General features: G+C 46.0%; 1 protein-coding gene and 1 long non-coding RNA gene across 9 annotated transcripts in view; one reads left to right on the top strand and one right to left on the bottom strand.

Moving 5' to 3' along the window:
- ETV6 (ETS variant transcription factor 6) overlaps positions 1-22,467 on the top strand; it is a 317,723-nt gene that overhangs the window by 268,192 nt on the left and 27,064 nt on the right. For 5 of the 8 annotated variants that reach the window (XM_081589337.1, XM_081589333.1, XM_081589332.1 and 2 more), the window contains 4 exons: positions 858-1,403; positions 15,726-15,868; positions 17,743-17,843; positions 21,483-21,986. In XM_081589337.1, the coding sequence (XP_081445463.1) occupies positions 858-1,403; positions 15,726-15,868; positions 17,743-17,843; positions 21,483-21,588 (896 nt within the window). In that variant the 3' untranslated portion in view covers positions 21,589-21,986. Of the gene's footprint in view, positions 1-857; positions 1,404-15,725; positions 15,869-17,742; positions 17,844-21,482; positions 21,987-22,467 lie in introns of those variants that run through there. The other 3 variants (XM_081589331.1, XM_081589330.1, XM_081589336.1) reach the window with 1 other exon arrangement.
- On the bottom strand, positions 396-17,728 carry LOC145545267 (uncharacterized). Its single transcript, XR_014081989.1, has 4 exons — positions 17,559-17,728; positions 15,120-15,850; positions 12,752-12,929; positions 396-1,791 (listed from the first exon to the last, which is right to left on the bottom strand). It is a non-coding gene; the product is annotated as an uncharacterized LOC145545267 (long non-coding RNA).

The raw sequence follows: 22,467 nt of genomic DNA, 5'->3' as shown, positions 1-22,467 counted from the left end.
TTGTAGTTCCCTGATAGGGATCGAATCCCTCTCCCCTTCATTGCAAGGCAGATTCTTAACCACTGAACTACCAGGGAAGTCCCTGCTTAACTTCTTCATGCCTTCATTTTTCTCTCCTGTTAAACAGGAGTAATGGTAGCATCTTCTACTTGTGTGAAAGTATTAGTGGCTTCAGTTGTGTCCAACGTGTTGTGACTCCGTGGACTGTAGTCCCCAGGCTCCTCTGACCATGGAATTCTCCAGAAAAAAATACTGGAGTGGGTTGCCATTCCTTTCTGTAGGGGATCTTCCTGACCCAGAGGTCAAACCTGGGGTCTCTTGTATTGCAGGCAGATTCTTTACCATCTAGTCACCACGGTGTGTTGTAAATTTTAAACAATATAATCCAATCCATAGAATGTGCATTAATTGCTTTATTATTTTTATCATCTTTATCATTAATAGCAACAACTCCTAGAAGCACAGAATATGAAAATTGGGTTATGAAAATGTAAGTCGGTGAAAGCCTCTCGAGAGAGACCCTCAAGGGCCCTGAAAAACCACACTGAAGAGTCAAGTAACAAAAAGATAAAAGAATGAATAAAGAATGAGTGTGTGGCTTCCTTGTGTTTATAAGCCACTAATAGGTGATAAATGGAATATTTGTAGACATTCTTAGCTTCTCCAGGGGCAGGAAAAGAATTTCAAGTATGTGCATTTAATTTTTTTTTAAGCAGAGAAAAAGACCCCGCATCTGGGGGAAGAGGGTCTTCCTACACCCGCACGTGCTCCATGCTTGTCACCTTTAGGACTGCTGTGGGGTTCCCTCCGCTGAGCATCCGTCGGGGTCGCTGACTGTCCTTCCCTCTGCCCCACAGATAACGGTGTCCAGAGGACCTCAAGGCCGTCGGCCGAGAACGTACACCAGAACCCTCCCACCATTGAACTGTTGCACCGTTCCAGGTCGCCCATCACAACAAACCACCGGCCTTCTCCCGACCCCGAGCAGCGGCCCCTCCGGTCCCCCCTGGACAACATGATCCGACGCCTCTCCCCAGCCGAGAGGGCCCAGGGGCCGCGGCTCCACCAGGAGAACAACCACCAGGAGCCCTACCCGCTGTCCGTGTCTCCCATGGAGAACAACCACTGCCCACCGTCATCCGAGCCCCACCCGAGGCCCTCCAGCCCCCGGCAGGAGGGCACGCGGGTCATCCAGCTGATGCCCAGCCCGATCATGCACCCTCTGATCCTGAACCCCCGACACTCCGTGGATTTCAAGCAGCCGCGGCTCTCCGAGGACGGGCTGCACCGGGAGGGGAAGCCCATCAACCTCTCGCATCGGGAGGACCTGGCGTACATGAACCACATCATGGTCTCCGTCTCGCCGCCCGAGGAGCATGCCGTGCCCATCGGGAGGATAGCAGGTGGGTGAGCCCCCCGCCCTCCCGGGAACCCCCACGCCGTCCCAATTAGGCGCCCTCCAGAGGCTCTGGGAGGCCAGGGGGATGCAGGCTTTGCCGGCGGGAGACGAGATTCCCTAAATGGGCTAGTTAATGAGGCGCTGCACTGCCAGAGTTAATGAGCCTCAGAAATGTGAAGAAACAAATGTCCTCCGACCAGCTTACAAGGAGAGTCACATTATGATTGTGGCTAAGCAGAAACATTTAAAATCAAAGGTTTATGAGCATGTTAATGGCCCTGTCCCGGAGTTTCCAGGGGCTAATTAATGAGTACGCACAGCACAGAGGACCTCTGTCTCAGATTCAGTCCTGGATTTCCATCCTCGGGGCAGTAACTTCATGTAGCCTTCACCTTGGGAACAGGCAGGAGAGAAAAGTAGGATTAGAGTGTTGTTGGGTCATTTGGACAGAGGAAGCCACACCCGAATTCTTTTCCTTTGATGATGACAAGCCCCAATTTGCTTCCCTAAGATGAGAAACCAGTGAAAACAATCACCCTGTTGTATTTTTGCTCATGTGCCCGTAATTTACATGAAGTCATTCTCCAGAAGCTTTTATAGTCCTCTCACCTCTTGGCAAAGTTAGGGCTTTTCCTAGAGCTTCTCTCTGGTCATGGGACATTTTTTGAGCACCTACTGTATGCAGATAAACTCATTAGGATGTAGGGGACACAGAGCTGATTAAACACAATTACTTCCTCAGGGATTCAAAATCCTGAAAACCACTAAGGTGTAAGACAGAAGGAGATAAGGCCTCTGCCCTGTTCAGTCAAAGCACAAGCGTTTATTGAGTACCTATTGTGTGGTGTGGACGCAATGCAGAGAGAAAGGTTGCTTGTTTGACTGCGCCGGATCTTAGTTGTGGAATGCAAACTCTTAGTTGTGGCATGTGGGATCTAGTTTCCCCACCAGGGATGGAACCCAGGCCCCCTGCATTGGGAGTGTGGAATCTTGGCCACTGGACCACCAGAAAAGTCCCAATAAGGAGCATTTTGACTGGAGGAATTGAGGAAGGAAGGTAGCTTGAAGTTGAAAGTGGTTATGGGTCCAGTAACGGGAGGACCGGCTTCCCTGGTGGCTCAGTGGTAAAGAATCTGCCTGACAATGCTGGAGACGTAGGAGATGTGGGTTTGATCTCTAGGCCAGGAAGATTGCCCTGGAGGAGAAAATGGCAACCCACTCAAGTATTCTTGCATGGGAAATCCCATGGACAGAGGAGCCTGGCAGGCTATAGTCCAGGGGGTTGCAAAGAGTCAGACACAACTTAGCAACTAAAAAACAACAGCGCAGGAGAGACATGGAGGCAGGAGAGAGGTCAGACTGTTCAGGGAAAAGTGAGACATTCTCCTTCCTCCTTGAGCTGATGCTGTAGGACTGAGGTCCAGCTGAACCACAGGATGAAGCAGGGCTCACAACATCGTGATAACACAGGTCCTAAGTACCTCTGTCTTGACTCGCTGTCTTTTTTTTATTGAAGTCATTCGTTTCTAAATTTTTCTGTGGCCCCAAGGGCACCTCTGATATCACCTCAATTTTACCACTATAAATAAGTTACATCAGGAATGTTGCAGAGAAGGCAATGGCACCCCACTCCAGTACTCTTGCCTGGAAAATCCCATGGATGGAGGAGCCTGGAAGGCTGCAGTCCATGGGGTTGCTAAGAGTCAGACACAACTGGGTGACTTCACTTTCACTTTTCACTTTTATGCATTGGAAAAGGAAATGGCAACCCACTCCAATGTTCTTGCCTGGAGAATCCCAGGGACGGGGGAGCCTGGTGGGCTGCCAACTATGGGGTCACACAGAGTCGGACACGACTAAAGCGACTTAGCAGCAGCAGCAGCAGGAATGTTGAATCAAGAAAATCAAAGAGCCATGACTTATATGTTTCAAAAAGAAAAAAAAAACTATGAAAAGTGAAATGGTCTATGCTTGGAACGTGATTCAAAAGCATCCCACAGGGCTGGGAGTGAGGAGTGCATAGTTGCGGTGGTTCATTTGCTAAGTGATGTCCAACTCTTTGCGATCCCATGGACCGTAGCCCACCAGGCTCCTCTGTCTATGGGATTTCCTAGGCAGTAATACTGGAGTGGGCTGCCATTTCCTTCTGTGAGTAAAATAAGGTTAGTTATGACCCGGGGGCCATATGGCTGGGTATTGGGTGCACAGATTTATGTTATTGTTCTGTCTTCTTTTACATCGTTTTTTAAATGATGAAGAGAGAAAAAAAAACTGAAAAGAAAGAACAGGGGTTAACGTAGCTTTGCTTATTCTGCAAAGCATGTGTGTTTCCCAGATAGTTGGAGGAAGAGGATGATGGGGGTCAGTGTATTCCTGTGAATAATAGAAATGACCTGTTTTGAGCTTTCCAGGTGTTCCTTTCTTGTCTGTATCTGCCGTGTTTGTCTTGTTTCTTGTGTGGTCTGTACAGCAGTTCTGAACATTCTGAGGGTACTTGCTACTTGTTTATAATCCTCAGGACAGCTCTGCGAAGGGAGCTAGTCATTGCTGAATTCATTTTATATGGGAAACCACAGAGGAAACTGAGCGCAGAGAAGTGGAGGCCATGGAGTGGCTGGATGGTGTGGCTGCAGGAGAGCCCTTGCTAGCACCCACCCCCCACTTCCCAATCACCATCTGTCTTGTCACCTCCCCTGTAATGCCATCTTCGCCACAGACTTCTTAGAAATCCGAGATAAGCCCCGTGTGTCAAGTTAAATTGTTTAGACTTAGAGCTGTTTTGCCCTTGTTTAGTAGGTCTAGAGATTTTTTAATATGGCTGTCTTAAAAATTGTTCTACTCTGTTGGTATATTCCCAGATTTCATAATCTCCGTATGTCTGTGTTCAGTAATTTGCCCAAATCCAGGATTACGTAATATAATCAAAAGGCAGTGTTTCTGAAGGGTGAAACAAGAGGGAAATCTATGATCTAATATTTAGTCTTTATCTCGTGACCCTCTGAATAGAACCCATCACAATTCCAGGCTTCTTCGTTTCATTTGGGATCTCCCTGTCTCTCCACCCCATTTTGATAGCTTCTGAGACAGCTCAGATCCTTGTGGAATTTATTCTTTTATTGGCGGTCGAATTCATTGGGTGATTCTTATGTACAGTGTAGTCTTTTCATTACTGAACAGTCATAAAAGTCCTTCAGATCTCTATAAAGCAGCGTTTAGGTGAGAAAACTTAGCTCCTTATGCTTTTTTTATATTTATTTTATTTTAATTAGAAGATAATTACAATATTGTGATGGGTTTTGCCATACATCAACATGAATTGGCCACAGGTATACATGTGTCCCCCCCATCCTGAGCCCCACACACACTTCCCTCCCCACCCCATCCCTCGGGGTTGTCCCAGAGCACCAGCTTTGGGTGCCCCGCTTCATGCATCGAACTTACACTGGCCATCTGAGCCTAGAGGGCACCAAAGGTGCTACTGTGTCACACTGACAGAGACTGTAGCTGGAGGATATGGGTAAGAACACTACTTGTGACTGTGGATGAAAAGGTAAGGTCTTGTCCACTCAGATAGTCCTGGGGATATGCCTTTGGACACCTTCTGTGTTTATGGCACTGCTCTGCATTCATGGGGTTGGGTGTTCGAGGAGATTGTAAGACACGATCTTGGTTGTGAAAGAGCTGAAGACAGTTGACTACAACTGCAGCTCATGGTACCTTCCAGGGACTTCAATTAAGTGCTGTAAGAGGTCAGAGTAGGGGTGTCAGGAGGCCTTCATGGGGCAGCTGGCTTTTGGCTGGGCTTAGATGAATGCTTAGAATATGAACAAGTAGAGATTAGAGGAAAAAGAGGTCATTCCAGATGGAGAAAACTCCAAAGCAAGATAAGCCCCAGTATCTGTGTTCTAGGTTTCACAAAGAAATGTAAACTCCAGAATCCAGGTTTGTTAAAAATGGATTTTTCAATTCAGTTTTTTTCATATTTTAATCTCTCCAAAATTGAGATGCATCATACACTTAAGAGATTGCATGCAAGTCATGATAGTTTACTTAGGTATTTACCTGGTGGAAAAACTAATATTCAGTAAAATATTCAGTAAATATTCATCTAGAAGGTAGTTGACAGTTTAAATACAAACCGCAAATTAGATCAATTGAAATAGAACATGTAGCTTATTTTGAAAGGTGGTGTTTATTTTTCAAAGAATAAGAAGGACTGTTACTGAGTTTAACAAGTTGGAATGGCTGGCATTTGTGGAAGAGAGTTTAACAGGACAGAATGAGAAGATGCCTGGATTCTGATTTTAATTTATTTTTAATTAGGGGATAATTGCTTTACAATGTTGCTTTGGTTTCTGCCATACAATAATGTGAATCAATCAGCTATAAGTACACACATATCTCTCCCTCCTGGGTTTTTTTTTTTTTTAAACTGAAGAGCCAGTGGTATGTGCGATGATGAGCAAGTTGCTTCTTTCTGTGCTATTTTTTATTATCTTCAGGAAAGGATTACTTTGGTGAGGTGAGAGCATCTGTCACCTTCTAGCATTTTCTTAGCCCACCAAAGTTTTACTGGCCTGCGCCTCACTGATGTGTTTCACAGCCAAAGACTGGTACTGGCTGCTGCTACTGCTAAGTCGCTTCAGTCGTGTCTGACTCTGTGCGACCCCATAGATGGCAGCCCACCAGGCTCCCCCATCCCTGGGATTCTCCAGGCAAGAACACTGGAGTGGGTTGCCATTTCCTTCTCCAGTGCATGAAAGTGAAAAGTGAAAGGGAAGTCGCTCAGTCGTGTCCGACTCTTATCGACCCCATGGACTGCAGCCTACCAGGCTCCTCTGTCCATGGGATTTTCCAGGCAAGAGGACTGCAGTGGGGGTACTGGCAGTGAGCACCGTAAATTGAAGAAGGGTAGCAAGGGTGATGCTGTGTTTTCAGTATAATATTGGAAATCATTCTTACAACTCATTGACTTCAAAGCTAGAAGCATCTTTTACAGATGGAGAAACTGAGCTTTGGGCACGTCAAGCATTCAGCCTTGAGCTTCATCCAATGTTCTTTCCAGCGCACTTGTTTCCTTAGGCCCAGGGACTGGAAACGCTGGCCTATGGGCCAAGTCAGCCACCGCCTGTTTTTGTAAGTCAAGTTTCATTGGCACACGGCCACACCCATTCACTTAGTATTGTCTGTGGCTGCTTTGGCTGGGTTGAAGAGGTACAGCTGACACGGGACAGCCCGCAAAGCCTGAAATATTATATTTACTGATAGGCCTTTTACAGAAAGAGTCCGCCACTCCCTGTTCTGCAGCACTGTCTGCTTTGAAATCATAGGTATAACGGAGGATTTAGGGGGTAGAAAATGCTGTCGTTGCTCTCCAGGAATTACACGTCAAAGAATGAGGCATGCCTAAGACATGTGGAGGGAACAATGGCAAGGGATGTAAGGAGGGAGATAAGTCCTGATTGCAGGCTGATTGCTGAGCCGCCCAGAGTACTTAGGATAACATCATTAACATAAAATACAGCTGAAGAAAAGAAAGTGTCGGGCTGCCTACTTGAACTGTGGAGTTCAGATCATTCACTCATTCCAAAATTCTCACGTCTCTCTCTGTGCCAGGCATTTTGCTCAGTGATAGGGTGAAACTTCTCTAAATGCCAAATGTTGTGTCTTTGCTGGCAGAAGACAGTGTGCTTCTTACTTTATGCCATCAGACAAGCTAAGCTCCCCGCTTTGGTTTTAACCATAGACACCTCAGTTTTAAAAGAAAAAACTGAAGCCATTTTGGCTTTCTTAAACTTCTACAATTCCACTAAAACCTGAGTTACCAGACTTCCTGTCTGCTTATCCCTTCCTTGGCCTTAATCCAAAAAGTCGCCTAAGGAAGCTAGATTCATTGGCAGTGTGGTTGATAATCCATTTGAAGTCATTCATCTGCTCCACAAAAGTGGGGGCTATAGAAGTCTGTATAGAGTTGGTTGTTCAAAGTCCATGGACCATCCAAATAGAGAATATCTTGTCTTATCCTTACCTCACAACTTTTTCTGTTGTTCAGTTGTGTCTGACTCTTTGCGACCCATGGACTGCAGCACGCCAGACTTTCCCTGTCCTTCACCATCTCCCTGAGTTTGTTCAGACACATGTTCATTGAGTCTGTGATGCCATCTCTCACTTTTCTCTGCACACGTGAGCTTCTTCATGGTTAGTGAGGCTCTCACTGGTGAGTTGATCCTACCGCAGATAAAACAGAATTCTCCCCACACCACCCCCAGGCCCTGTGCACTTCATTTCCAACCCTCTGATAATGCTGGCCTGGCAATCTGAGATCCTCAAAGGATCTGAGAATATATGTATTCTCTCTCAAGGTTGTATTTTTAACGGAAACAAAAGCTTCTCATCAAGGAGACATCAAGTCTCCCATATTGGTTACTTCTCATAGCACCTTCCTCTCTTGATCTGGTTTTACTGACTGGATGAGCTCTGTGAGCACAGACATTCAACCCTGGAGCCTCTAATCAGACATCAGATAAGCCCAGGTCTCTAAGGACAGCACCTGGGGGCTCATCCTCAGGGCTGGATGGAGGGGTCAGGATGCACATGGACTTTTGTCACTTCAGAAGCAGCCCTGAAGAGAGAAAGACCTCCTAAAAGGCCAGTCTTAATGGATTGTATCAAAGTGATGAGGGCAGCCTTTGTGGTAAGGTGTGGCAGTATGCACACACACATTTGTAGATACTGTGTTTGGAAAGAAGGACAGGGTCCTGGGATATCTCTGTAAGCCACGGGGACTCAGGGATTTAGTACCAGCTGGGAGAGCCATGTCCTCCCGCACTGTATCAGGCAGGTAACCTCTGCAGGCCCAGAGCCCTCTCTGGCTCCCGGCCCAGGGCCTTCATCCACGGCTGGTCAGAGGGCTCCTGGGGAAGAGCACAGCCTCTGGAATCAAGAAGATTAGAATCTAGCCTTTGGCTCCCAGGCTGAGGTACTTAAGATTGCTGAAGCCCAGTTGCCTTATCCATAATAATGCAAGTACTAATACCCATTTCTGGGCACTTTTGAGCACTGAAGAGACACTATGCAAGTATTAGCACAAACCGGTTAATTTCTACATGTTAGTGTCCCTGCTCTGCTCAAGGGTTGAGCGAGGGGGAGGGCAGTGGGTACAGCCAGCACCACTGCCCACCGGAGTGGGTGTGGGGGCCTTGACCAAAACAAAGCCTTGTGTCTGGACGTTTGTTCCAAGTGATCCTGGCCTCTGACATGCAGACCTTCAAAGAACCCTAGGTTCCTTGGAGACTAACTTTTTCCCTCCTGCTTACCTCCCCTAAGGCTTTGCCCACTGTATTTTGAGGAGACCCTTGGAGACTTGGGAGACTCCTCTTGGGGTAGAGTCTGCCAAAGTGGCCTGGCTTCTCACACTCGGGCTGAGTCACTGCGCTTTCTTTTCATTGGGACCTCTAAGAAATCAGCCCTAAAAGAGAAGGAAGTTTCAGGATGGCCTTTTTAAAAAGATAAAACACAGTACCAGCACAGTAACGGGGTAGCAAATAAGAGAAGGGGCTTGAGGAGACTGGAGGTTCCAGTTTGTTTTAAGGGCGTGCGTTTCTGGAACAGCATCCCTAGTCCCAGTGGTGCCTGGATGCAAATTCCCTGGCTGCCACCACATTTGAGGGAGGGGAGGTGGGGTGTCTTACTGGGATCCATCAGGGGGCTTGATCTCAGCTATAAAGCGTGATTGCAGATTCCTGCCTTTCCCAGTGTTGCTCCACACCTCCTGCCACCAAAGGTGAGAAGGTTTAGCGGCATTTGCAGCTGCGGTCCTTCTGCTCCAGTGAAGCCAGGAAGCACAGATTTGTGTTCTCTGCCTCGGCTTCTCCCCCTCCCGGCTGGCTGCCGTGCACATATGGCTTCTGTTTTCCTACGCCACAGCAGAGCACAAGCAGTTGGCCTGCTGTAAACACACCTCTCCATATCAGCACAGGGTTGGCTGCACTGGATTTATCAGCTTTCTGCTTCTAGGTAATGGCCCATCTACAATCAAGGCAGAAAAAAAATAGCTACAGACAGCCACCTCCCTGCAATGGTATAAAACCCATGCGCTTCTGTAAGCAGGGTTTCTCAAGCTGGGCACTCTCGATATTTCGGCTAAATAATCCTTTGTTGGCTGGGGGGGATGGCTTTCTTTTGTGCGTTACAGTAAGTCCCCTATATACGAACCTTCCAAGTTGCAAGCTTTCAAAGATGCAAACGTGGGATCCCGTGTCTAATCACTTAAGTTAGTTCACATGTCTGGCGTGTATTCTCTAAAGTGGTTGTGCTTTCGTTAATTTGCTCTACAGCACTGTACAGAGTACAGTAGTACTCTAGAACTTTATTCAAGCCCAGGCTGTCCAGAAGCAAGCATAAAAGCAGCAGTGATGTAGCTGGTACTGCTGTACTTTTCAAGATACCGTGTGTGAGTACTCAGTCATGTCTGACTCTCCTGTGACCCCATGGACTATATAGCCCACCAGGCTCTTCTGTCCCTGGGCTTTCTGAGGCATGAATACTGGAGTGGGTTGCCATTTCCCTGTCCAGGGGATCTTCCTGACTGAGGGATCAAAACCCATGTCTCCTGCATTGGCAGGCAGATTCTTTACCTTTGCACCACCAGGGAAACCTTCAAGGTACTATACTGTAATATTAAAAATGTTTATTTTTTATATTTTTTATGTACTATTTGTGTGAAAAGTATTATAAACCTAGTACAGTACTATACAGCTGATTGTGTTAATCGGGTACCTAGACTTTGTTGGACTTTTGAACAAGTTGGACTTAAACAAATGCACTCTTGGAATGGAACTCATTCATATATAGGGGACTTGCTATATATTGTATAAGACCTTTAGCAGCATCCCAGGCCTGTGTCACAGCATCGTCCGCCCCAGATATAATGACCAAAATCATCCCCAGACATTGTCAAATGCCTCCCCTATCCCGCCACAAGAGGCAAGATTGCCCCTAGTTTAGAACCATTGCTATAAAGCAGAGAATAAACTTTTTGGTTTTGCATATTACCTACCTGTTGCTGAACCTGAAATAAATTGGTTAGCTTTTCATAATGATTTGAAAGCAGTGAGACAGCAGTGCTAGGCCCCTCCTTGTTGGTAATTATACCCACAGAACTCCAGTTTACAGACCTTCATTTAAAATTCCATTTGGGCAGTTAAGACAACCTAAAATTGCTTTCTTAGACGCTTTCCTGAAATGTAAATTAACCACCATCATTAAACATTCCCTGGTCAATAACTTGCCCACTCAGATTTTTTAAACATCAGTTTTCTCTAGCATGGTTTTTGTGTTTTTTTTTTGGAAACCATATTGGTTATGTGTGACTTGCCCATCTTTTTACAATGTCTGCTCAATAAGCTTGTACAACGAGTCTCTGGTAAGAGACAGGCGTGGGAGGGAAAATATTTCTCCGTAACCACAGAAAGGGCTTTTCTTTTTTTTTTTTTTCTTTTTGACAATGCCTTTTAACCATGGATACCCAGGGTACCTCACCCAGCAGGAAAGAGAACTCTCTTTCTGCAATTGGAAAATAACACTTCACTCCGCTAAACCCTTTTATAGGCTTCCTCCTGTGGAAGAGAGAATCAAAATCGTGCACAATTTGTTTAAAATTCCCATGTGCCTTGAGAAGGAAGGCCCTTTAGTTTAAGAGACATGCACCTAAAAGTAATGAACACTTTGTGATATAAGATTATTTTTCACATGCATAGTCACGTGTTTTGTAATGTGATGAACCTTTGTTTTTAAAGCCTGATGCTTTTTATTATATAGTAGTATTAAGCGTTTTTATTAACGACCAAAGAACACTGTATCTGTGCAGACATGGATGGATTTTAACAAAACTGAAAAACAGCTGGTGGGCCATGGCAACAGCCTTCAGAGGACCCAGGGAACTAAAAAGAATCTGCCTTTTTATTTAACTATAGTCTTAAAAATAACTCAATGGGCTTTGAATTTCAATTGTTTTTTTTTTTTAAACTGTTGTGTGGTCAAGTAGTTATTTTTATCATCTGGCATAATTTTTAACTAAAGCAACAAAAGAATCAATAGTGTTATAAAAGCCACTTATACTGTGAGCTTGAACAACTGCTTTGTGCCACAAAATTCCTGTTGCTACCTCTGTTAGTGACCGAGTAATTCAGTGTCTTGAATGTCAACATATTTTTATTACTCGGCTAAAGTTGACTTTGCTGGATTAAATGTCATTTAAAATAATCAATTGGCAGCTTGTTTGGGGCTCTTTTCACATTTATGAAAGGGAAAAGTTTGCAGGCTACAAATGGTCTTACAACTCAAGAGGTAAAGTCTGTTCTCTGGGAAGCCCTGCCTTCCAGGTACCAACCAACCACAGATCACATTCTAGACCTTTTTCAGTAAATGATCTACGATGTGAAGTTCCCAATTTGATGCCTCTGAAGAACCCAGCGTGGCAGGTACCCAGAACTGGTTAAGCCCTTACTTTGAGAAATGGTCTGGTTCTCACGTCACCATTTTATGAGAAATAGAATGTACAAGGCAGTAAAAAGAGAAGCAACAGAAACAATGAAAGTGAAAATCCTTGAGCAGATGGTGTCAAGACAACACTCATCTTACATTTTAGCTCCAGGAAGTTCTCGAGGTTGAGAGGACTGCCCATATATCGCTTACCTTCATGTGGGCAAAAAATGTTCTATCAAACTGCTTAAGATGACCAAATCAGTTTTTTTTTAAATTATTAAACTATATTAAAATGATTCACTCTAGAGAATCTTATTTCCCATCCACAAGCATCCAAAAGGTGTCGTCAAGCCTCTAGGTGGTAAAAAAAAGATTGTAACCCTGTCAAGAAACACGGACAAGAAGCTCTTCACAAACCACCTTTGTTCCTCCTAGTGGAAGGGCATTTTGTGTGATAATATTTGGTTCTGTCAGATGGCTTCCACTTGGAAGAGATTGTAGGAAATTAAAACCCATCTGCTGTTTGACGGTAAGACACAAACTGGACAATTAAACTGCAATTCAGTTCTCTATTGGAGAAGGAAATGGCAACCCATTCCAGTACTCTTGTCTGGAGAATCCCATGGATGGAGGAGCCTGGTAGGCTACAGTCCCTGGGGTCGCAAAGAGTCGGACAAGACTGAGCGACTTCACTCTTTCACTTCAGTTCTCTATTTTTTCACCTATAATAAAAATGATATAAGACGAGGAGGTGGCAGAGAAGGAGAACGACGCTGCCTGCTTCACCACTTTGCCTGGAGTCGCCCTCTTACAAGTGCCTTAAAAATAAGCTCCGTTATTCTCGGTCTGGGATAGTGTGGCACTCACCTCCCAAGGTCCTTCCTCTTGCTGGGACTGGTCCCCTTGCTGTCTCTCTGCTCCTTGGCACCCCTCTCTGGCAACCACGAGCACAGCGTCAGGCAGGGTTGGTAACGGACTCGCTGGCCAGCTTTCGTTAGCGTGCGGTTCAAACACCAGAAATTCTCTAAGAAGGACACCACGGGTCCTTTGGTGAAACACAAGAAACCACATGTCACTTAATTTTTTTTTTAATGTGCACCATTTTTTTAAATCTTTATTGGATTTGTTACAGTATTGCTCCTGTATTATGTTTTGAGTTTTTGGCTGCAAGCTGTGTGGGATCTTAGCTTCCCTGGGCAGGGAACAAGCCTGCACTCCCTGCAGTGGAAGGGGGCTGGGTCTTGACCACTGGACTGCCAGAGAAGTCTCCACATTGAATTTTAGACACAGATCAATCGGGGAAGAAGAGGTTACAGTAAGGGATACTAAAGTTGTATGGTCAGACTTCCTGGTGGTCCAGTGGTTAAGACTCCATGCTTCTACTCAGGGGGCTCATGTTGGATCCCTGGTCAGGGAAGTTCCACATGCCTCTCAGTGCATCCAAATTAAAAAAACAACAAAAAAATGATAATTGAAAATGTAAAACTCTTAGAAGAAAACATAGGCAGACAGAAGTATTTGTGACCATGGATTAGGCAACTATTGCTTAGATATGACATTTAAAGCATAAATAACTGAAGAAAAAAAAGATTAAAAAAAGACATCTGGTCATTTTAATTTTAATGGATGTCCAATTTAAGTTTCACAGTTGCTGCCTAAAAGATACTTCCCCGGTGGCTCAGATGGTAAAGAATCTGCCTGCAATTCAGGAAACCCAGTTCAATCCATGGGTGGAGAAGATCCCCTGGAGAAGGGAATGACAACCCCTCCAGTATTCTTGCCTGGAGAACCCCCATGGACAGAGGAGCCTGGTGGGCTACAGTTCATGGGGGTCACAGAGTCAGACACAACTGAGCGACCCACACATTTCCCTCCTGGAAAACACTGTACTGTGTGCCAGTTCCTTCTGCTGTTCAGAGGGAAAGCTGGGTTTCACAAAGGACACACTCACCTTGCTTGGAAAAGTTCTAAAGCTTGGCTAATAGACACCTGTGAACCAAATTCTCTGAGAACAGAGTTCTCAGCAGGATGTGTGGCACAGACTCTGACCTGTGTCATAAGCTGTGCCTTTGAGCCGATGACCAAACCCTCTAAGCCCCAGCTTCCTCAGCCATGAAGTAGGAATAGCAACAGTGCCAGCTACACAGGGTGTCCTGAGGGTCAGAAGCAAGGGGCACGCATGGCCCCATGCCTGCAAGCAGCACCCAGCACGTACCATCATCATGACACTCCTTAACCTCTTCACTCCCATCATTGCTCGTACAGTAGTCCCGAAAGAGTCACTGTTGTCACTCCCCTTTCATAAAGGAGGAACCGCAGGGAGATTTAAAAAACTTGCCCAATGCGACCTGACTCGATTCCTCCTGTAAACGTGTGCCCAAGGAGAGTGTGTTTTGTACTCTGGGAGGTGAATGTGTTGGCGCTGAGACGGCCCAAGTCAAGATTAGATGTTCCCCCTGCCCAGGTGTGCCAGGCCTCACCTGACATCAGGAAGTCACTCCTGGCCATACAGAAGCCCCAGAGTTCAGATCCCAGTGACCTGGGGCACAAGAGGATGAGGAAGGAGGTGGCACGCCAAGTGAGGGTTAGAAATAACACTGGTAAAGTGCAGAACACACAGACACGATGTCCAATAATTACTCATTTACGACCAGCCATGCTGGCCAGTGCTCCCGAAAACAACAGTGCGCACCTGGGAACGTGAGTCTCTGACCCTCATCCCGAGGCTGGTCCTGCATCAACTAGAGCCACAAAGTCCATGTCTGTCCCCATCCACCTGTCAAGGCTGTGCCGGGGAGCAGGCCACATCCCGTCTGGCACTGATCCAGTAAGCACTAGAGCAAGGTCAAGCTGTGCAGTCTGCCTCTTCTTGTGGGATTTGCCAACCCGTAGCCAAAAAGCAAGGCCTAGCCCAGCACCTGGCCTGTGCTAAGGAAGATGTGTTGCCTGACCAAGCGATCCAACATCTGTTCTGCACATGGAGAAACGGATTTTTTTTTTTTTTTGCCCTGGGTTGCTTTCTACCCTGATTCCATTATAATAAAACTATTTTAAAAACCTCCAAAGTAGCTCTAAGGTGACTGTTTTCTTAAACCACATGGGTCTCCCTTTCCCACAGCCGACCTCAATCATTACATCTCCATCCGTTCACCATCCCCCACCAAAGGACTTTCCGCCCCACCACTGCCACCACACCGCCCTCTCGGGAACACAAGGGCACTCTCTGCCCTTTTACCTGCCAATTGGAGAAGGAAATGGCAACCCACTCCAGTATTCTTGCCTGGAGAATCCCGTGGACGGAGGAGCCTGGTAGGCTACAGTCCATGGGGTCGCAAAGAGTCGGACACGACTGAGCGACTTCACTTCACTTCACTGTCTTCAGCCCCTTTTCAGAACTGATTCATTTCCCATTAGAGCTTGTTCTTTCCCTCCTGTGGGCTCTACTCAAGTTCAAATCATGGGTCATGACCGTAGACCAGTCCTTTCCTCTTTCCGGGTTGCTGTGTCCTCATCTGGGGTTGCAGGGAGGGAGGGTCTGGGCCAGGATGGTCTCGAAGGCCTCCACAGGTCAAAGGTTGCCATCTCCCAGGTCTCTCTGTGCCTTGGTCTCCTCACTGTAAAAGTTTTGTTGTTTTTGTTTTGGCTTGTGGGATGAACCCGGGTCCTCGGCAGGGAAAGCGGAGAGTCCTAACCACTGGACTGCCAAGGAATTCCCAAAACAAGGAGGTTGGACTCAGCCCGAAGAAGGCAAAAGCGGTTCCTCGATTATTTTCTTGATTGTTGCTCTTCGTACTTACAAGCAGCCTTGTCAATGGTGTTTTCTTGCCCTTTTCCTCTGTAGACTGTAGACTGCTTTGGGATTACGTCTATCAGTTGCTTTCTGACAGCCGGTACGAAAACTTCATCCGATGGGAGGACAAAGAATCCAAAATATTCCGGATAGTGGATCCTAATGGACTGGCTCGACTGTGGGGAAACCATAAGGTAAAAAAGGGCATCAGACATTTGTTCCATAAACTAGGGCCCAAATCCAGTTTTTGTCCCTGGGTTGGAGGGTAATTGTCTGTCTTCTGCTTCCTAAGTCAGCCTGTAATTATTCAGTTTATTCCTCACTGGACAAACAATTAAGACAGTTGCAAAGGGAAGGAAGTAATTAAAGATGCCCCTTTCCATGTGTTCCTCATGCCAGGCTGCAGTTAACTCAGCATCTCCTGGTCTGATCGGCCTCGTGATGAGTAACCATCACTCCCTCACCATGGCCTGGCTCTGCCGCCGCCCATGCCAGCGTTAAGAACTGGGGACCAGGGTTGCACTGCGGCACTTTGTAACTCACGAGGGGCCTTTGGGAGGTGTCGCTTCTGTTCCACTCGGTTAGATACTCCCATGGTCACAAAAACCCAATTCTACACGGAAAATGCTTATCCTCTGACTGTAAAACATCTCCCTGAAAAGCAAACCCTGCAAGAATTCTGACTGCCCCACAGTTTTTCCAGCTTGGAAAGAGGGAATCGAATTTAAAAGATTTAGTCTTTTATAGTTAAAAAAAAAAATCATTAAAGTACATAGATGTAAAAGGTGGGTAAAACAACCTCAACATCATGGATAGATGAATGGATAACGAGATCGAGCTATATACACACAATGGAGTATTATTATGCTTTTAAAAAAGATTCGGCTGCATGTGGCAACATGGATGAACCTTGAGGACAGGATGCTGAGTGAAATAAGCCAGTCACAGAAAGACAAATACTGCCTGATTTCACTTAAATGAAGTTAGATCTAAAATAGACAAATTTCACCGAGTCCGGGAGTGGACTGGTGTTGCCAAGGGTTGGGAAGAGGGGGCGAAATGGAGAGTTACCAACCAATGGACAGAAAGCTTCCATTAATCAAGATGAGTAAGTTCTAGAGTCTGCTGTGCAACAGTGTACCTACAGTTAACACTGTATTAAGTGCTGTATTACCCTCTTCAAACTTTAAGAGGATAGAGCTCACGTTTGGTGTTCTTATCACAGTAAAATAAAATAAAAGAGTTCCCCTGTTTTAAAAACAATAAATTGAGATAAATCAGTAGTCCTACTTAAAAAAAAAAAAAGTCACCAAGATCCAGGCCTGGCCACAGGCAGATAGACATGGGAGAGAGCTGACAAGACACCATGAAGGCCCCACTCCAGATCAGCCAAAGGGGAGGGCCCAGGGGAGGCCCTGCCGAGCTCTGCCCCAGCTGCACTTTCCCGGATGGCAGGCAGCCCGTGCTCTGGCCCCGCTAAGGAGAACCTGCCAGAGGCCGTGACCAAATATGGCCAGGCCACACTGACACCGTCCATCCCGTGAGTCACTGAGAAAAATCGCTCCACAGCTCCCACAGGGTGCCCTTGCCCCAGGGCTCAGAACCACTGTATTCTTGCTTCCACAACAGGAATTTAAACAAAAAAAAATCTCTTCCTTAAAATGACAAACGAGAAACACAAGTTTGAGAAAGGTCACTTTTTTGTGTGTTGTTTTTTCTTTTTTAAAAAGGGCAAAAGGAAGAGAAATTCTCGGTGGGTCAGAAGGTGAAGGATGACCCCAGATAGGGGGACCCGCAGGAAATTCCTCGGGCACAACAGAGCGCAGTCCTGGGAGAGGAAGTCGGGGAGGCCGAGGCGGGATGTGCTTTGTTGGCTGGACTCACCTTAGGAGAGACCTCGGCCAAGGACACGTGGGACAAAGCCCGGGGTGGGCCTGGTAGGGCCATGGGAGCACCCTGTGGAGCTAGATGTGAATAACTCCTCCAGCACCTATTTCTGAGGTTCATTTCATTGTGTCTTTGTGCTTTTTTTTTTTTCTCTCTCTCTCTTCCTGCTTTGAACAAACAGAACAGAACAAACATGACCTATGAGAAAATGTCCAGAGCCCTGCGCCACTACTACAAACTAAACATTATCAGGAAGGAGCCGGGACAAAGGCTTTTGTTCAGGTAGCACTTCCTTTTTCTCCTTTCCTTCTTCTGGGAGGATATTGTTTTCTTGAAATAAGAGGGAGGAGGGAGACTGTTGAGGTCTCTACCTGCCTGTTTGATCCTCAAAGCCATCACTGCTGCTCTCTGGAGACCAGGTTGCTGGTTGGTTAGAATTTAAGAAAAAAAAATTTTTTGTTTGCTTGTGTCTGTCCTACAAGAAAGCCAAAAGTAAATCAACACAGTATGACTCACCTTTAATATAATGCAGTGATCAAACAGTATTATCTGGCATTTATATCCAGTATAGTTAAAGGGAGCAATCAGAGGAGCTAATGGCAAAGAAACGGACTAAACAGACCCAGACCTCCAGGTTGCCAACACTGGATCGGTGTTTGTCATGACCTGTTAGTGAGTCATGAAACAGATTTAATGAATCTTTTTTTTTTTAATGAAATAGAACAGAACTGAATAGGGAAGGATAGAGTTGAAAATATCAGACTGTGTCATATGAATTAAGAGTGTGGATTCATGAAAACTGTGTTTCTGGGGTAGTCGGGTGTGTGTGTGAGCACGTGTGTGATGAGTCATAGTGTAAAATATATTTATGACAATGCATTGTAAATGTCTGAAAGCTGCTGGACTAGACATTCCTCTTTCCAGAATTCCTCCCGGCTTACGCGTTCTAACCACTTAACCTGCCGTCATAGATTGTGATTCCCAGGGAATCACATACAGTTAGAAGAGGAAGAAGACGGTATCTAAGGGACCAATCAGGAGAGGTAGACAGAGCCCTCCGACACTGGTGGTAATTGATGTGGTGAGACCACGTGAAGCTGAGGAGAAGGTGGGCCCCAGACCTTAGGTTCTGGGTTTTGGCAGGTGGGACAGAAGAGAGTTGCAGATGGGGCTTGAGATGTGGACTGGGGTAGAAAGAGACTCAATAACACGGCGTATGAGTGCACGAGCTCACTGGGATAACTGCTTATCAGAAAGAGCAGAGAAGCTGGGTGTTAGTGCTGGGAAGGCACTGTAACTTAGGGGCGGTAAAAAACAAGGCTTTGAATTATAATCTTTGAAAGAAACAGAAAAGGCTTTTCGAGAGTTGGAAACAGAATAAAATGCAAAGAGAGCCCTCCTTTCTCTGGCTCTGGTGATGCCTTCTCTTCATCCTACACCCTAAACTCAGTCCTTGGCTTCTGTTCCTCCCACTCTATACTAGTTTTCTGGATGAATGGATCCCATGACACAGCTTAGTTATCACCTCCATGATGGGGCTCTCAAGTCTCTACAGGCAGCTATAAAATCTCCCTGGAATTCTAAATCTTAACACATTATTGACCAGGGGATTTTTGAAGAATCTAATTTATTATGGAATTGAAATACTGAAACACTCCAATCAATAACATTCGGGTAACAAAAGATGTATGAGTAAGTCTCTGGTCAGTAAGTGGTTAATGTTCCAGAGCTTCTTGTAAGAGAGATCCTCTTCAATATCACATTAGTATCTCAGACATGAAATGTTCTCAAGACCAGCCTTCTTCCCATACTGGACATCCACCCACCCTCAAAATTCCTGTTACATCAGCAATGGCATCACCATTGGTTGGTTGTCTAAGCAACCAACCTTTACACCAGAGTTATCTTTGAGCCTTCCTACATCCCAGTCACCACTGTGCTGGACTGTCCACTGGCTCCATTCCTACTCCAGTCTGTGTTGCAGGGGCTAGAAGACTGGGAACCTCATTTCCTGGGATTTCTTACCACCAGGTTCCAGGTTAGAATCTACCAATGGCAAGTACTCCCATGAGACCTGGAAGATGAAAGCAAGGCAGACACATTATTATTGCTTCCCGGGCAGTGGAGGCTGATGTCTAGACTTAACAATTGACACCTAGATTCAGCAATCTCTACCTCTGGTCCATTCCCCTGCCACTTAGATTCTTAATACACATTGCCAGCTGCCCTCCAAAACTAATGTGGTTCCCTTTAACATTTTAAACATAAACAACCAAGTCTACCTCAAGTCTACTTCTCTTTATGAGGCCACTTTCCGTGGCTCAAACACACCCAAATATCTTCTTCTATCACCTCTTCGGTTCCCTTGGCCCTGTGCCACACTGTGATTTACATTTTTAATAGCTGTACATGTGAACTCCTCCCCACAAGTAGGTCATAAGCTCCTAGAAGGTAGAGGGTTACATTTTATATCAGTTTTTTATAACCTCAGGAGGCTTTCGAAAATGTTTCTGGACAAGCCTGGTGGGAAGTATCAGAAACTTAATATGGAAGAGCCATCCAAAGACAGGGTCAGACACAGCACATCTGAGGACTCGGCCTGGAGGGGATGATTAGTGACTTCAGATGTCAAGGGAGAAGTTTTAGCTACAGGATAAAAATGGAAGACAGGCTGCAGATGCTACAGATCACCCTGCTTGAAAAGATGAGCAACAATGGGCAGAAAAGAAAAGTAGTCAGAGCCGGAAGGCTCACAGGCTTCCAGTAGTGATTTCAATAAGACAAAAGGAAATAAGAGCGCTGTTTATGACAAGGGATTAGTCATTTTTGAGAAAATGAATGTCGAAAACCAGACTTGCCCCAAAACGAAGGCTTCTCAGTAGGGAACCAGGTATGTAATTGAGTAAAGTGTTAAATTGTAGGGACGCTTGAAGATTTTCAGTTCTTTGATGGTGAGACTGAGCTCAGAGAATGAGATGCTCTCAGACAGGGGAAGGAGTCAAGAGGGTTCCAAACAAAGGCAAAGGTAAAGGTTTGGAGGTCAGCATGAGCTGTGACTTGCATCAGAAAAAAAGACTGGCCGGACTAGAATAGAGTTCATGCTCGTAAACAGTGGACACAGGAGTTTCCTGGGTTGAGAGGACAGAGAGGCCCGAGGAGCAGGCCAAAACGTGAATCCTTGACAAGTTGTCATAGGCTTTTGAATGTGGAATGAGGACAGAAAATGCCTGTTCTAAGACAGGTCATATGGTACCAGGCAGAGTATAGGGGAAGGGAATGGTGTGTAGGCTGTGGAAAGGGCCTTCCTACCTTAAGGATGGAACGTTTGCACCCAGGCTCCCTTCCTGAACCATGGTCATGGTCAGAATGTGCCACTGATGAACCCAGCGACTGAGAAGACGAGGCTTGCTGCAGGCACCCAGCTGCCAAGGAAGACAGAGTAAAGGGAGTGAATGGCTAGCATTTAGGGTGCATCAGTAATAACGCCGAAAAATGTCTTTCTCTTGGCCTTTCTAATTTCCCAAAGCTCCACTGTCTGGCCCTGTTACCCAAGCTTTCCATCCAGTGTTTAATTGTATCCTTCGAGTTAGATTCAAGTTTTGAATACCATCACTTGGGCTTATAGTCTGGGATGGAGATGGGTATGTATCTCCCAGGGTCCTCTCGGATGGTCGTGCATGAATGCACTGCCTGCTCCATCTTCTTCACCATCCTCCCAGCCTTTTTTAGTTATTTTGCCAGGTTTCAAGCAGTGAGAGCCCGGGGTATCTTTTTCTAAGAAAATGCTAGGTTAGCATTAACGACCAGGTTCAGTAGCCCTCCAGCTACGTAAAGGTGACGGGCCCCTCTTTTTAAAGAGTTCAAGGTGAAGACAGCTTAGGGAACTGTAACCTCTTCATGCCGCCGTTTCCTCTTCCAAAGGTTTATGAAGACCCCAGATGAAATCATGAGTGGCCGAACAGACCGTCTGGAGCACCTTGAGTCCCAGGAGCTGGATGAACAAATATACCAAGAAGACGAGTGTTGAAGGAAGTGGTTCCCGGCTTAGTGGGTCAGCAGCCAAGGGCACCCCCCTCCCCAGGATGGATGGGGCAGGATGGAGCAGAAAGGAAGAGACACGGATGTGGCCGTAACACTCCTCTCGCCCAGCGCGAGGGACCCCGGAGCACCTTAGACAAACCACTCAGCAAAGGCGGCGCTGGAATTCTGGCCGAGGGCACCAGCCTGGGGACTTGCGTTCATGGTTCCTTCTCAATCAGAATCTCTTGTCTGTGATTCCTCCCCCTCCCTCTCCACCTATTGTTAGTTTCATGGTGTTTTTGTTCTTTTTTTTTTTAAAGACCATGCAGTTTGACTTTTCATCATTCATATAGGGGAAGACATCAGAGGCTGTTTTCCTATGGAAATACATATCTATTATATATATATATATCTATTTTTTGCAAATCTCACAAAGTGCAGAAGCCCAGCTGGTCAGGAGAGAGAATATTTGCAAAAGAGTTCAGGTTCCTCTTGACCCTGCCACGTGGATCAGGTTTGTTCCTGTTGCTGTTGGGTCTTGGCTGAAAAAAAGAAGAAAAAAAAAAAAGATGCTCTTACAAAAGATAAAGTGAAAAGGGGAGCTCTCTTCTCTCTCTGGCTCCCTTTCCTTCCTGGCCCCCACTCTGTCCTCCCTCCTCACTGGCTGTTGAACTTCAGATGCCGTTTCAGCAGAGTTCAGCCTCTTGGAGAGTCTTGGGAATTTTCAGCACCTGTACATTGGAATACGTGGTCTGGGTGCTTTGCAGCTGGCGCCACAAAAATCAAACCCGCATCCCAGCATCTGGCTCCCTGCTGGAGGGAGGCCAAAGGCCCCAGAGATGCTGCTGTCCTCTGGAAAGATACATGTGGGTCCAGCAGGCCACCC

This window comes from Giraffa tippelskirchi, chromosome 4, assembly GCF_054371585.1.
Source record: "Giraffa tippelskirchi isolate mGirTip1 chromosome 4, T2T-mGirTip1v1.2.pri, whole genome shotgun sequence".
In the NCBI taxonomy this organism is placed as follows: Eukaryota; Metazoa; Chordata; class Mammalia; order Artiodactyla; family Giraffidae; genus Giraffa; species Giraffa tippelskirchi.
The sequence above is the reverse complement of the archived record's forward strand: the minus strand, read 5'-3'. Positions and strand labels throughout refer to the sequence as shown.